The sequence below is a fragment of the Diachasma alloeum genome, unplaced genomic scaffold (genome assembly GCF_001412515.2).
Source record: "Diachasma alloeum isolate Michigan unplaced genomic scaffold, Dall2.0 Dall_scaffold_00214, whole genome shotgun sequence".
Classification (NCBI taxonomy): Eukaryota; Metazoa; Arthropoda; class Insecta; order Hymenoptera; family Braconidae; genus Diachasma; species Diachasma alloeum.
In genome coordinates, this window is record NW_021680379.1 from 1,133,762 (window position 1) to 1,150,774 (window position 17,013).

A 17,013-nucleotide genomic window follows, 5' to 3' on the forward strand; every position below is an offset into this window, starting at 1 on the left:
GAACAATCCATTAATTTTAATCTACACAAATAAAAAAATGATGAAAAATTACAACCAAGTAAAATTCTAAATTTCTTATAAGGGATTTCCAATTATCCAAATAATCGCCAATCTTCCTAACTCAATTACTGATTAATGAATAATTCAAAATTTTTGCTATTTAAGTTGACGATTACTTCAATAATTAAAATTTAAAAGTGATATGAACTAATTGGTTACTTAATAATTTCACAGTAATTATAATTTATGGATATGGCTATCCCTGAGCAAAACTGCTAGTATTTTTAAGAGAATGTCCTCGCAACTGTGATAGCATTTCCAATTGCATGATTTCACACATGCAGTAACCATAAAACCATGGCCAATTGAACTCGAATCATTACATCAAATTAATCAACCCGTATAATTCGATCAACCTAGTCCCAACCCCAGCGATATCTCTGCGGACTGGACGGAATTAATTCACCCATGACCTCTGAATTACAAAAACGATATTAAAACGCAAGTAACAATGATTTTATATCCACCCATAACAGATAAGCTATTACGGTTCGTCGCTCAAGATTGAAAGTACATAAAGAACGAGGCCTGTTAAACTTCACCACAGAGAGGAGATTACGAAGTGTCGAAGTGTTCACCAAAGTAACGAACACCATGAAGATCGTTGTGATTTTTGCCCTTCTCTTCGAAGTTTGCCACGCATCTTCTGTAAGATTTTTCACTGAAACTCGTTTCATAATTTCCAATTTTTTAAGCATATTCAATAACCAAAGTTTTATTTTTTACAGCTCCACCTTCCAGCATTCCTTCCAACTTTTATAGCCCCTCTTCACACTATTGATGAGAAACCTCAAAAAGTTCGTAAGAAAGTAATCTGCAGGAATGATTACTACCCCCCTTTGTTCCTCACGAAGTTAAAAAAATTTTCGAAGTCGTTTAATTATTAAAAAACGAAACTTAAAGAAAAAAGATAAGGCCAAATGGTTGAACGTTCGAAAAAGGATCGATAAGAAAGTGGTACAAAGATCATTGAAGAGTCCACGTGAGAGAGGAAGGGTCAAAGATCACCATGAAAATTGAAACCCGAACACAGAAAAAAAATATCCTCGAATGTGGGATATAATATTCTGGAATCAGAAATATGTATATTGCTGAATCCGGTATATTATATTCTGGATTCCGGAATAATATTCCGTAATCCGGAATATTTTATCCTCAATTCCGGAATAATATTCCGGGAACTTCCTCGCATTGAAATATTGTACGTTGCAACTGTAAGAGATGACATGTACTGACGACGCAACGTCTGAGTTGAAGTAAGATCAGGCAATAATCACGAAAAGCACTCAGGGAAGTATTTTCATACGTTCTTCCTCCGCGGATTGGCCCTTTCGACTGCACTGATTGCCTAATTCATTTATTCCGAACGAGATTCGTTAACTATTAATGAATGGTAGAGTTGAATATGACCAAATGAATATTCGTTAATAGTTAACGAATAGTTCACTTGAAAAGTGGAAATCGAGTCAAACACGGCTCCTTAAATGTACATTTGTTAATTATTAACGAATAAACATTTGGTGAGACCGAATAGAACCTCGTCTTCAACCAAATCCATTCGTTAACAATAAATAATCCTTTCTATCAGTGTGGCAACTGGGGGTTTTGCGAATTATCAATGGGTTTCAAGGTGCAATTGGTCATATTTTGCGACATTCTTTCGGGATTTTTTCATTATTATTGCCACCAGCAACCTCCCGAACAGTTTGAAGTTGCTGGGAGGCCGTTGAGCTCCTCATTCTGATGACCACGTATGAAAAAATCCTATAGGATATCCTATAGGATTTCCTATAGGATTTTTCTGGTGGAATTTCCTATAGGATTTTCTATAGGATTTGCTATAGAATTCACTATAGGGTTTTCTATAGAAAGTAACACACAAAATTGAGACTCGAAACCAATCGGTCACAAGGGTCAGTATTAGGGTCATGAATCTGATAGGAAATTCTATAGGGAATCCTATAGGAAATCCTATAGGAAATCCTGTGGGAAATTTTATCAGAAAAATCCTATAGGAAATGTTCGAATTCTCCATAGGATTTCCTATAGGAAATCCTATAGCATTTTTTCATACGTGACTGCTCGAGTCACTACACGAGGTGGAGGTTTGAGAGGCCCTAAACTTGCACTTTGTCACAGTATAATCGTGTTACTTTTTTCTTTTCCAGCCCTTTCCTTTTTCCTCTTCTCTTCGAGTCACCAATTTGACGTACACTATCATGCAGAGAATGAATTTATCCCAATATCGACTGAGAATCCATTTGAAAATTATATATACCAGATTCCGAAAAGTTATTCCGAAATTAAGGATAAAATATCACGGATTCCGGAATATTATTCCGGAATCGAGAATAAAATATCCCAAATTCCGGATTATTATTCCATATTCCGGTATATTATTCCTGAATACCGATATTCCTGATTCCGGAATATTATATACCCAATTCAAGGATATTTTTTTCCGTTAACTAATCTGACTTTTCAGTATTTAAGTTGCGGATTTTACCAAAAAATCATGGAAAGTTCTAGTATGTTGTAGAGCGTTAAGACCTGGTGGAAATTTGGCTAAGGTGACTTCATTATGGATCAGCCCGTGTGGAAATTTTACTCAGTTAGTTTCGGTCTAGATCAGTTTTAGATCCAATACTGGTCATAATTTATTGATTAGACTTTTGCATCAGGATCTGATGACATTCTGAATGAAGTATCTGGATCCAATGTGGCGAAGTGAATTGTAATCCTATTCTTTTTTTTTATCGTTATTTTACATCGCTTCGACCCGGTTGGGGTATACTGCAATGATGATCACGACTTTAAATGGTTAGATCTCACCATTCTATCCGGCTGTGTTTTGAACTCGGAACCTTTCGCATATGAGGCAACGAACTTACCCACTGCGCCAGGCCACCGGGACAGTGATCTAATCTGATCAGTCGAGTCTCGACTAAATCCGCATCGGATCCGGTACTGTTCAGAAAGATCGGATCCTAGAATTTTGACCAGGCATGGATCCAAACATGCGTTACATTTCTGGTCCAAAACTGATTAAAGTCAGTTTTTACTCGTCAGTCTCTTATTCTATCCTGATTTGAATTTCTACTCGGGAGGTTCAAATTTGACCATGGTAATGATTTTCCAATGAAATGTTTTTAAAAAAAGGAGAATTATATCATGAATGGTAGCGGTTTCGACCAAAAACGGATTCGATTGTCAACAGAATTTGGCTCCGTCTCGAGTCAAAACAGCACGGAGAAATATTCAATAAAAATGACGTATCTTTTCCGTAATTCCGGAGCGCAATGTGGTTGTAGGAAATTTTACGGAACCATCACGTAATTTTTACCTAAAATCACGGAATTTTTCCAGAGCGTTTGGTAATTTTTCACAAGAGATTCAGGTAAAAATTACGATACCGTCACTTAAATTTTCTGAGTCAATTCCGTAATCGGTGAGCAAACTGTGAGTTCCGTAATTTTTACTGAACATTTCTCTCCGTGAAGCGTTTCATTGTTAATCCGACACTCGATAAAAATCAGATTTGAAAAATTAGCCCGTAACTAAAGACTTATTAAAATTTTCATTCATATCAGTTCAAGAGAATTCTTTCAATGTCCCAGGACTTTCCAAAATATTTCAGATGGCCAATAAATTTTTCAAATATTTTCATTAATTTTATTGATTCAATAACGCAATTACTTTCAGGCTGATACCACGATTTCAAATAAAAATGTGAACGTAGTTGTAACGGTTGATCCAAAAACGGTGGCAAGTGAATTGATGAAACTGATTGAAGAGAGGACGGGTAAGCATCAAGGGAGAAGAACGCTAGACACGTACCACACTATGGAGGACATAGAGAAGGTGATAACACCAGTTCTGGCTCCAGCCAGGCGAAGTAATGCACCATCAGCGTTTGAGACAGCCTACGCCCTAGATCACATCACACGACGGGCTCTCACAAAGGACGGAACCAAGCCACCAACGATTGAGGAGGAAATCGCGACGCGAAATGTCGTAGCGGAGATGATGAAGACCCTGCGGAGCTTGACGGAAGGGGAAGCCAAGAAGGATGAACCAAAGAAGAAGCAACAAGGGGCGGTTCCAATCGCACAAAGATCATTGGTCGATACTCACGACATTAGCCATATTAAACGTGCAGAGGCGAAACCAAATGATGATGATGACCTCATTACTCTGGAACTTGAAGTTTCGAAAGCGGCTTTGAGACGCGCATTAGTAGCATGAATAATATTGAATGATGGTATAATAATTGTCGAAATTCGAATGTAATTATTTTTCAATCTAAAGAAGAGAATAAACAAGTGATGATTGGATGCAGAGTTCTTATCAGTCTATTGATTGCTATGGCTTTTCTAATTCGATTTCATAGTTTATGACCCCTTTCAAACCAATTAGTGCACGGCTAAATATCGTTGGACTTTATAGAAAGGAAATAATTGAATAGAGCAATTATATTGATGTGATTAGTTATACCTTAACGGAGGGATGTGTATCCCTTTGAATCAACTGTTCATGTTCCCGTCGTACCGAATATGAAATTTTGGTTCTGGATGTATTTAGTTTGCGATAGTTTCAATTTATTAATAAAATCATGTTTAAAAAATTTGAGGATAAAAAAAATCGTTGGTTGGATAATTCTAAGTCATAAATAAAAAGGATGCCGATTAGTAAAATTTCCATTCACTCTTGAATCGTTAAAATTTTCATTTTTTTTTTTTTGAACGATGCAGCGGAGTGTCGGCATCCTTGATGTTTACCCCCACTCGATACCCCAAAGTTATACTGAGGACGTATAGCTTAAATAAAATTCCCCATGACGCGACGTTGCCGGAAACTCGTTAAACGTACCCGAGTAGTGTAGAGTGCATTCGGCAACATTAGAGTCTAAATAACATCGACCGCGAATCTCCGCGTAGGTGACCGAAGTCGCAGGGACGCGTTTGGTGATTAGCCTAGGGATGTGGAAGATTGATACTTCGGATGGACGCAGTTGACCGAGCGCTTTCAAAGAGATTTAACCTTTTACATAAATCTACTTCATCACAAGGTTGAAACAACTTCCTGTATAGATACCTGTGGATACCCTGTGGAACGCGGTTGCCATTGTATGTCTGTCACAGGGACAGGAAATGGCTACGGAGCCATTCGAAGGCTTACTATCGCTAGAATTGGTAAAAATAAAAAAAAAGACTAATAATCCAAGAAGTAACGGTCACAGGCCTTCTGTTGGATGGGCTCGAACCCCTGCTTGTTCCACTCCGCAGTTTTTTCTGGAGTGGACTTCCATTCGTCCATGGACGCCCGTCTATTTACTATTTTACCATTTGGTATGACTATTCGTACTAAATAGAAATCTCGCCTAAAATTGTCTCCAAAAAAAGGGTTGACATTATAGTATACTATCTTGATAAATTTCTTAAAATTCTTGTCCCAATAATAAACTTGTCCATGCATGGGTATGAATGACCCTCATGTGATGTTACTGAGGATTGAAAAATGGAGATTGAATTTCAGGGGTTAAAAGCGGAATGATTAATATCCTTTTTATGTCGCTGAGATGAAAGGAAAATAAATTCACGAATTATTTGCGGGGCTTTGTTCCGTTCTTTATCGAATTCAGTTTCTTTTGTTGAGAGTGCACGGTTCATTGCTGAGATTGACAGGTTCTGAATTGGTTTGAAGGAGCAGACTTGTATAAAGTAGAATGAATTACAGTACTGGATATGAAAGGTGGAAAAGTGCTGTGTGAAATAATGGCGAATTTTGCAATATTCGTTCTGGTGGGACTAGCCATTGGTCTTGAGGTAAGTGCATGTGATTTCATCATGTATATCAGCGAAGAAAAATCTCTCACCTGAACAAAAAATTGTAGAATTCAACAGAAAGAATAAATTTTCAAAAGCTTGCAGGTCAAATTGTTCTCCAGAGATAGGCATATCAATCAATCATCATTACCGTTAAATTGTGAAGTTATCCATTTTTAACATAAATCTTAAAAAATTTTAATATTAAAGTAACCATCAATTTGTACATTTGAATTTCGAAATATTCTATTAACCAATAATTTAGGTGGAAAATCAAGTATCTAAAGTTAGAATTAGCTTGTTAATTAAAAAATTACATTTCAGTATTTTCAAATATTTTATTCACCATCAATCGAAAAATTTAGCTAATAAATTCTATAATATTTTAAATTTTTTAAATATAGTTAAACTTTGAAGAATATAAGGAGATAATCCCTTTTTAATATTGTCATAATCTAATATTATTGCCTATCCCTGCTGTTCTCTGCACGGTCCACATTTTCTTGACCGTGAAATATTTCAGTAGATTCTTCTCCGTGAAAAAATATCGGAATATCCTTTCTACTCGATGCATTGTCTTTATGTTCCATTTTTCTATTCTATTTCCTCCCATTTTTTTCTTTTCACTTCAATCTCACGCAAACTTCACGAACACCGTTGAAATGCTCCGACTCACGTTTCCATACTAAAACACCATTTTTGACTCCCCCTGTGTTTATTTACATCGCCGATGGCACAGTAACACGATACAGTGTCAGAACAAATGAACTGTCGATCAAAAATGTGACGAGTATTGTTGGCAGACACGACAACTTGAATGTGCGATTGGAACCCTCACCGCGCGATAAAAGTAATAAAATCTCACCCTTCTGCGCGAATCAGGAGGTACGCGTGCGCGTACTCTTTCGAAGTTTAGGGAATAACATGTTCATCATCGTAAGTCGACAGTCGCGATTGAGCTTTTATTTTTTAATATTTTATGTGTTACATAAACTATTTTTTTTGGTATCGAGAAATCCAATAAATATCATCCATCAATATTGTGTTTCTCTTATTAATATCATCTGTCGTTCACTCAGTTGAATACAGTAGTACTTCAACAAAAAGCGATGGTACGATCTTAGTTGCGTCAACATAATCAATCTCGTACATTACTGATTATCGCAAAAAAGAGTGATTTCAATAAATTAGCACGTTCGCCCTTGCTACGAAATAGACATCGGCGGTAGGCGGAAAAAATAGAGCAGGAATAAATAGTCCACACATCCAAAACGCGTTGAAACCCACCTATAACTTAAAAATTTCTCTTGGTCTATTTTTTCCGGGATTTGACATCGGCGCAGTAAGAAATTTGGAATAAGTCAATTGTTAATATTACAGGAAACAATTTCCCTCACACTCAACAATTTCTTAATTATTAAATGAATCATCAATTAAATCTTCAAATTGCAAATTATTTTATCAATCAATAATTGAGTTCGGCAGATTGACGATTATTATTTGACTAATCGAAAATCCTTTGATAAAATTTAAAAATATTTTTACGGCGAGAAATATTTAATAAAAATTACGTATCTTTTCCGTGATTCCGGAGCGAAACGTGGTTGTAGGAAATTCTACCGAACTGTCACCGAATTTTTCCAGAGCATTCCGTAATTTTTACCTGAATCTCCTGTGAAAAATTACGATACCGTCACTTAAATTTTCTGAGTCGATTAAGTAATCGGTGAGCGAACTCTGAGTTCCGTAATTTTTACTGAACATTTCACTCCGTGTTCATCATACTGTCCGTAAAACGTCGTTTTACGACGTTTCCGTCACTTTGTGTGCGTCAAACGCCGTTTACGGACATTGTGGAGACAAATTATGTTCGTCACTCGGCCGAAAACAACTTTTCGGACTCGTGTGATTGTATTCCTCGGCTTCGTCTCGGTCTGCAACCTTCACACTCTTTAGAAAAGTTTTTTTCGGCCTTGTGACGAAAATACCTATTTTGAAACTGCTGCTACATTCACCTCGTGGCAAAAAGTGCCTTTTCGTTTACTCGTAAACGAAAAGCAAACAAAAAGTCTTTCGTTTGACCCGCATGTCACCCCTATATAATCCATATATGACCCTCATATGACTCTTTTGACCTCATTCTGACCTATATGACTCTAAACTTCATAGGAAATCCTATTGAAAATCTTATCAGCTATCCTATAAGAAATCCTGTCTGAAAAATCGCATAGGCAATGGTCGAATTCTCCATAGGATTTTTTCATACGTGAATTGGTGCATACAGCTACTCCAAATAATTTTTCGAGGCTGCGTCCTCGTCGCGAACGCTGGATAATGCTAAGTGCTGGTGAGATTTGACACTTTAAGAATAAGTGCTTCACTACACGTTGAATTTATATGAACACCTCATAAGTGAAATTTTTAAAAACTGCGTTTAGAAGGAAAAACGTAGAATGGGGGGTCCCGTCTATGAGCCTCCAAACCAGGCTGGTGGTTTTACCTACCAGTAAATATGAAAAATTGGAGTTATTATATTAGCTGATTACTGAAAAAATGTTAAAAAATCGAATTTTTTCGATAAATGGGATATTGTGGCTTCAAATAAAGATTAAAATTGTTTTTTTTTACTAAATCTAAACAAATCGGGAAATCTGTATCAAACAGATTGAGTATGAATTTTTTCAACCTTTCTCAGTAAGTTTAGTCAATCCCTCATTGGGAACTTTTTATTGTTTCCAGGTGACTGCAAAACGTCCGACCAATCATCGTGTTCCCTCTCTGAATCCTACTCCTCCATGGCGATCCTCAACTGCAAATTCCAGCGAGGAAGATTTTTCGAATATTGTAATGACTCTTAACTCAAGGAATCTGCAAAATGCATATTTTTCCAATTTCATTTCTCCAATTGTGATTAATTAGAGTCAATATTATTTCTTTACTTGGGAAATCCTGGGACCCGAATTAATTTTTTATTATGAGAGAATGGAGACGCGCGTAGACTACTTAGGTTAGCTGAATTAACCCTCTAAGATGAATGTCGGCCTGAGTAGTAAGTTGTCCGGCGGAGCGGGGACGGGCAATTCTTACGGAAAGTGCGTAGAGTGATGGAAACGCACATTCACCTCAATGGGTTAACCCTCCTGTAGTCGCGCGTATTCGCCGAACGTCATTGTTCGGCATATATAAGCGCTGCGCCACCCGTACATTCTCGAACACAGCGTTGCCAGAGCCATACGACACTATAAACATATCACCGGCCAGGAACCCCCCACTTCGTACGCGCTGTTTGGGACTACCACAAGGGTCGGCAACACCGCTCGTCAAATTTCCACTACGAAAGTGGTCGCACGGTGAGCGCTGCGCTCATTCTCACTAACCGGGCTCAACAAAAAAATTAATTGAGAAAAAAATTGTCAGCGCAGGGCAACCTTACCGTGTTTGATCTCATCAGGACATATCATTTGAGGAACCCGTAAATAGGCAGAGCGTAATTCATCATATTTCTAGAGATATCCTGAAAATAACAAAAACGGGCGCGTTCAGACCATACACGGAGAGAAATGTTCCATAAAAATTATGGAACTCACAGGTCGCTCACCGATTACGGAATCGACTCAGAAAATTTAAGTGACGGTATCGTAATTTTTCACAGGAGATTCAGTGAAAAATTACGGAACGCTCTGGAAAAATTACGTGACAGTTCCGTAAAATTTCCTACAACCACAATTCGCTCCGGAATTACGGAAAAGATACGTAATTTTTATTGAATATTTCTCACCGTGTAGCGCGACCACTGGAGGGTTGAGTATTTTCTATGATTGGTTCAGTGCTCTTTGCGAGATACTGACGGAATTAGGGTTCTAGGAGAAATGTTTCCCGGAAAAAAAATCCCCAAAAACACGAATTCCTCAAAAACTCCAAAAACCAGCCCCAAAATAAAATTACAATGCTTCCATTCGGAAGCAAAAAGAGCCACAATAAGAAATGAATAAACAGCAAATTTTAAGGTCATGACCTTATTTACAAAAAAACGAAGAGCATTTAATACATGTCACAATGAATCGAACAATATGAAATCCCACATTCGAGAACAAATCGAAGTGAAAAATGTAAAACGATATTAACTCAAAATGATAAAATGTTGGGAACGCTTTTCAGATATTTATCAACGTCATCGCATTTGTAGGTATCAGCAATAGCTTTAAGGCGCAAATCATAATCACACGCGGAGAGAAAAGTTCGATAAAAATCACCTCGAAAATCGTAACAAATTTTAACTCTTCACGGACGGGGCCATTTTGTTACCAAGTGTAGTGTGTATTCAATACGACTCGAATTCGATTATTTTTAATGAATGGACAATTATGAAACCGGTATCTAATTGAAGCGACAGTATTCCGGTTTCCAATTTTGTTTGTCTGATCAAGTTATTCTTTATACATTTGAAAATAATCAATTTTGAACACAAGCATTCACCCAGCATCGACCCCGTACGTGAGGGGTTAATATATGAATGTTGTGCCTATCCAATATGTGAATGTTTTAGCGGATATCTTGCGATTTTCTAGGTAAAAAAAAACATCTATGGATGCAAAAAATATCCTCCTCTTTAATAAAATTTCTCACACCGGCAGGGGATTGTTTGTTTTGTACCCCCCTGAAGGTCCTGAAGTTTAGCGTAGGTATGCAGTTACACTGAGAGCAAAATTTCATAATATGTAGGCCATATTTACTTAAGAGAAGTAAATTATTTTTAATGGCTTCAATCTCAGAATGTTTGTGATTGACGGAACTCGAATAAATTCTGATTTATCACTATCGTTGCGCATTATATTATGAAAATATTATATATTGGAATATTGGAACAGCACAACAACAAAATTATGAAAATAATACATATTTGAAGCATGAGGATTCTTCTACACGATCTGACTGAGTTCATTGGTGACAAAATCATTCTTGAGTAAAAGAAGATTTTAAGGCATGAGTCCTTTTTCGGGCCTCATGAGTTGAGATGTTTGGGAGAATTAAACAATGGGCAAAACATTACTTGTCTCAAAAAAATATGTTTCAGATATTAAAAATTTGTTTTCTCATTGTATAAATATATGAAACACTTTTACAATTTTTCGTATCTTTTTAAATTGAAAACATTCTTCTGAGATCATAAACATGAAACATAGAATTGGAGAAATCATGCAAGCGTACTATTAATAAAGTGAACCTGTGAACAACTACAATAGCCATTCCCATTCGAAAAATTTTAGGGCATTGTTGAGAGAGAAATGAATGCTGCTCCCATACCAGTAAAACGGGCTCACAAGGGCCCTTCACATCGGAACCTCAAACTGTTGAGATATCATAAGGAAAACGTAATAGTTTTTAGAAGTACTGGAATGAGGAGGAATTACAATTTTCATCAAAGAAAAATTCCAGGAAAATACAGCACATGATATTGGAGCAGAAAGAGCTGCAACTGCTGCTGCAAAAGTTGCAAAAGAGATCACAGCGCGATTATACAGAAAGCTAGGCAAAACCAATGCGGACAAGGTCGGCGAGGCTGTTGCGAGGATTCTAGCTGACGACGAAAAGCTATCGGGAAAGCTCACTGAAACGGCTGCTCTAGCCGCTGCCATCAAAAGAGATGCACCAGTTACTGCACACATCGATGCATATATTGCGGGCGAGCGACCGATCTGCCCGCTTGCATTGATTTTGCAGTTATTCCGGCAACAACTTCAAGGTAAGTAGTTGGTAAATATGATCAATGTTCTAATTAGTGGTGCATTAATGCTTTTTCCTCCCTCAATTCATCGAGAATTGAATTAACACGCAAAGACCTGAACTAGTTATTGAGACTAGAGATGCGAAGTGACATCACGACTGAAAAACCGTCAGGTCACAAAAATATGACCATCATTGACAGTCATGTCTCCTCTTGTCAATAAAACGGTCACATGAAATTTTGTCATTAGTTTTGTCATTGAGAAATTACCTATACGCGACATGACGATCATTTTTTCCGTGTCACAAAATTTTGTCATGTTTTGCCATGTTTCGTCACATGATTGTCCATCAGTTCATTTGTTCAGAGAGAGGAGAGGGTTATTCAATGGAAAGATTAACTTTATCAAAGACAATTAACTAATGAATGGTCAAGAATCAGTCGCTATTTTCTATTTCGGGGCGATATGGGATTACAGTTTCGCCAAGTTTCAGACAAATTCAGAAAAGAACATTTGTACATCTGAAGTGGCGTCACCACTTAGATGCGATATGACAGTCATAAGGTACGTCGGTCACATTTTTGTCTTGTGACACTAATTCGTCATTCGTGGGTCGGTAATGTGACGTGTTAGTGACGGTCACATGATCCTCATCTGACATGTCATAAAATTTGCTCGCATCTCTAATTGAGACATTTACAAAAAATCCCCTCAAAAATTTCAAAAACTAGAACAAATTGAAATCAATATTCAAAGGACTCTTGATATATGTGGACGTTCGTATGAAAAGGGACGACTTTGTCGATATGGTGTTATGTATACTCTGATAATATTCATAACATGCACAAAAATGATGTCGTTGGAGAAGATGGAAAAAACAATTTAACATTGGTGCAAATGGGACAAAGTGGTCCCTTTTCATGGGGACGTCCACATATGATGATGGAATATATGGTATAAAGACGGAAAAAAGATGACCACCATCAGTTTGGCCCGTACCCTAACGAAAGACAATATATCCCATTTTTACTCGTAAAATCGTACCAGTGCCTCATTTTTCATCCGATTGACAGTTTTTTTCAAAATGTTCGTTAGACTTATAAAAATTTTTTTTAAATAGTTTTCGTTCATTGCGTTCGGATTGATTTATCAATTTTCCATTTTCTTTTAAATTTTGTTTATGATCTGTTCAACAAATAGTAAAAGGGATGAACGCCTTTACGCTTTGGAGTCCAACGAAAATTTAAAAAAAAAACTGTCAATCGGATTCAGGCACTTGGGTGATTCTAAAGGTAAAGATGAAAAGCCTTATCTCTTGTTGATTCAGGGGGCAAACTCGATACCGATCATTATTTTCCAGCTCTTCAACTCATCTAACAACAAACGTTTGCAATGGATTACATGTGAGGAAAGTGGGGAGTCGTCATTGACTGAAATTCCTCATATGCATCAATAGTTATTATTGAAGATATGAAAAAAATACAGTAGAGGCTTCGTATAAGATACTTTAGGGACAGTAAGAGTGAAATTTCGGGAACCCCTATGCCCCCACTACCCGAGTGGAAATTCCAGTCAGGCCTTGATCAAGTTTGGATCAGGTTAGACCTGACCACTGTTCAGGTATTGATCAAGTTGACGGATCCGGTCTTGATCAGACATGTTACGCCTCTGACCAATCCGGATTTGATCAGGACGAGTGGATCCGAACTTGATCAAGTCAACTGTATGAAAACCGGATGACCTGTCTGTCAGTATCAATAACAATTATCAATGATAATTAATCCAAAACAAAAGATAATTCAATTCTTTCACCGTAGGCCGCCTCTCTTAATGAATCTCCACTGTTATTACCTCTGAAAAAGCTTATTATTTTTTTACCGATTCTGGGGATCGAACCGGGGACCCTATGATTACTAATCCTATGCCCTAACCACTACGCTATCACTGTATTACTATTGAGTAAACTGTACATTGCCTATATGATTTGTATCGGAGTATTCGTTGAATTTACGATTATTCCTGATCTCGCGGATGTGCGTGTGTATTCTCAGAGATAAAATATGTTCAATTAAATTTTTATGTATTTCATTAATGAATAATAATAATGATAATAACAATAACACTAATAAATAAATGTGGACCGGATCAGAATCTGATCATTTTCTCTTCAATTGACTCCGTTCAAATGCCGATCAACGACATCAAATCCGAATTTGATCAAATTGGGGTCAGGCAGCCGATCTCAGGGTGAGATCGTGCCTACCTGATCAGAACTTGATTTGCATCATCCTCCAGTTTTTCGGATCCGATCTACTGGATCAAAACTTGGTCAGGTTCTCATCAGGCATCATCTGATCATGTCCATCTGATCAGAACTTGATCTGAATCCGCCTGTAGTTTTTCGGATCCGATCTGCTGGATCAGGACTTGGTCAGGTTCTCATCAGGCATCATCTGATCATATCTACCTGATCAGAACTTGATCTGAAGCCGTCTGTAGTTTTTCAGATCCGATCTGCTGGATCAAAAATTGGTCAGGTTCTCATCAGGAATCACCGGATCAGTCGAACCTTACAAAAACCTGATCAAGTTCTGATCGTGCTTCAGGTGGGCCTGAAGCAATTTCCACTCGGGTACGCGCACCCGTAGAAAGGATAAATATAGGGATCAGCGGATTTCAAATAAAATACCTCGCTCGTTGCGCCCGAATTCCATGAAATTTTCATTTTTACTGAATGAATATCGATAACTAATCAATTTATATGCGTTTAATGTTTTGATTTTCTATCGCCCGCATTCTCTTTTGTCACTAAACACAATCCCGCGTGATAGAATGACAGCTGATGTTGGGGGATTGTTGGTGGACTCGAGAATAATCACAGACGAAAAATTACGATTTTTCGATGGGAAAAGTGAAAAAAAAAATCGATGCATAATGCCATTACTTGAAAAAAGTGGTGTGACCCCCCCCTCCCCCCTCAAGGTCATTAGACCCTCATGATCACTTCGTTCGTCCCTCTCGTTTGACCCTTATAACTACTCTTTTCCCGTTGAAAAATGACCGGGGCCATAGGTATCTTATAAGAAGCCCGCGGAACATAAACATTCGGAACGCAATAAAATTGCCGAGGGTGGGGGTAGGCTCCGAGCGCTCAGAGCGCGAGGTATCTTATAGAGAGGTATCTTATACGAAGCCTCTACTGTACTTGAAGTTCGACAACAAACTTTTCATCGATGTAGCTTCGAATTCTTGAGAAACAAATGAAATCGATTTGGTATTTTCCCAGAAATCAGAGATGAAATATTAGAAGCGATACAGCATTCGGTGGCAGCATCATCAGAAAATAGATTATCCGAAATTGGCACATTAGAGCCATCAGCGGACGAGAACACTGAACCGGAAGAGTTCGAACAAGGAGAAAATCCTCTGGATGAACTCAAGAAAAATTCGAGCCCGGTTCACGAAAAAGAAGCGCGTGAAATAGAAAATGATGGAAACAATGGAAAATCTGAGGAAGATGAAGAAGAAGAGCCAGAGGAGGAGGAAAACGGAGAACGTGGAGTGAAAAAACGTGGGAGTCCCGTAAATGCAGAGAACGATGTTGAGGTAATTTTCATCATTATTAATACGAATCAATTGAGGAGACAACAGAATAGGACAGATAGATATACTTGAAAATGCCAGCAATTTTTCTCATTCACATGATTCGTTCCAGAAATATTCAATATTCCTAAAAAACAAAAATAATTATTATTGTAAAAAACACTTTTTGCCAAGAAAAAGTTCTCTTTGGTTTTTTCTGAACATGAAGAAAACAATTTTCTAAAGTACAACCTCCATAAAAAACTTTCAAACATACAGAAAGCAATGAAAATAAGCCAAGTCAGGGCTCAATACAAAATCAGTAAAGGTAGAACCAACGTCCTTGGCGCGGGTCAGAACATGGAAAATTAGGTTGATATTAGGCATTGATTGCAAAGACTCCGCGTCCAAGACGTTGGTTCTATCTTTACTGATTTTTTATTGAACCCTGATGACTTGGTTTATTTTCATTGGTTTATGTACAGTGACGTTATGAGTTTATTTGTCCTTTAATAATCTCATGTTTCACTCCGACCTCGGCTAGTCTCGGTGAGCTCACGGGTGGTTCGCTCAATCGGAGGGATAAGTGAAGGATAGAGGGAGGGTTAACGATATTAAACCGACCGTACTGATGTTGGTAAAATAATTATATATTAACTTTAATTTATACACGGTAGTGTTTAATGGGTCGGTATAACGCGGTTCTTGACTCGACTTTGGGACCTTGACTCGACTTTGTTATTGGTTGGCTGAAGGCCTGAGCTCAGAGATCCGCTCTGTTTCGCTCCTGATCGTACTCTAGATTTTTGGCTAGGAGAGGACGTCCGTCCATCTTCAACTCCTGCCGTACTCTGACGTACTCTGGTGCTTCCCAAGTTGTCCAAACTCGTCAAAGTCCCAAAATACTTACCTAAGCAATCCCACGGTTTTCTTCCCTAATACGGTTTCGTGCATTCGTTTGTATAGAAACCTACACAGTCAAACAGTTCAGCACCCTGAACTGGACCTGTAGAAACCGTGGAACTGCTTACGCTGGTGTCCATGGGACACCGTGGGACTGCTGAGCAATCTTTGGATGAAGGGAATGAGAAACCTCGTTTCCCGTTCCCATCGTCCACCACTTTGGGCATAATAATTATAATTATTAAATNCCCTGAACTGGACCTGTAGAAACCGTGGAACTGCTTACGCTGGTGTCCATGGGACACCGTGGGACTGCTGAGCAATCTTTGGAAGAAGGCCTCGTTTTCCGTTCCCATCGTCCACCACTTTGGGCATAATAATTATAATTATTAAATAAATCGACGTATTGATCGATCTCAATACGTCACAGTACTTATTTCAAGTTTTTTAAGGAAGTTGTATTTTTGCAGAACATTGTCTTCCGCATTTCCAGGAAAAACCAAGGAAAAATTTTCCTTCGCACAGCGTTTTTCCAAAAATAATTATTTTTGTTTTTTAGGAAGATCTTGATATTTAAAGATATCCCTCTTGTTCCACCTTCTGGTACTTCACCAGTTTGTGAAATTCTACTCAGTTAAACATACTACATACGATATAAATGATGAATTTTGCAGAACCTGTCGTCTGAGCACGGAATATTTAGCAATGTCGACAAAAACGTAAATGATCTGGCTCATGTGATGACAAGAAGCAACTTATATCCACCTGCTCCGATCCACCAGTTACGTGGCCCAGACAAACGCCGTCTATCACAAAGAAGTGGAAGATTCAGGTCCAGGCATACATGAGCGACGCATCAATATAGAGACTCAAAATTATTGAATATAATTGAAAGATAATTGAATAAAAATTTATGA

At 37.8% G+C, this 17,013-nt stretch overlaps 2 protein-coding genes across 3 annotated transcripts; both read left to right on the forward strand.

Annotated features, from left to right (window-relative positions):
- Positions 1-546: 546 nt before the first annotated feature.
- On the forward strand, positions 547-4,403 carry LOC107037181. The gene is made up of 3 exons (XM_015255584.1): positions 547-708; positions 789-857; positions 3,763-4,403. Exons 1-3 carry the CDS (start codon positions 655-657, stop codon positions 4,303-4,305), a joined length of 666 nt encoding a protein of 221 aa, XP_015111070.1. The 5' UTR covers positions 547-654; the 3' UTR covers positions 4,306-4,403.
- A 1,416-nt stretch (positions 4,404-5,819) lies between these two features.
- Positions 5,820-17,013, forward strand: LOC107037188 (histone H3.v1). Of its 2 annotated transcripts, XM_015255590.1 has the most exons (6): positions 5,820-5,885; positions 8,625-8,729; positions 11,153-11,257; positions 11,322-11,628; positions 14,898-15,217; positions 16,771-17,013. In XM_015255590.1, exons 1-6 carry the CDS (start codon positions 5,835-5,837, stop codon positions 16,942-16,944), a joined length of 1,062 nt encoding a protein of 353 aa, XP_015111076.1. In that variant the 5' UTR covers positions 5,820-5,834; the 3' UTR covers positions 16,945-17,013. The 2 variants fall into 2 exon arrangements, with proteins under 2 accessions (XP_015111076.1, XP_015111077.1); XM_015255591.1 differs by lacking the exons at positions 8,625-8,729; positions 11,153-11,257 and having other exon boundaries at positions 5,828-5,885.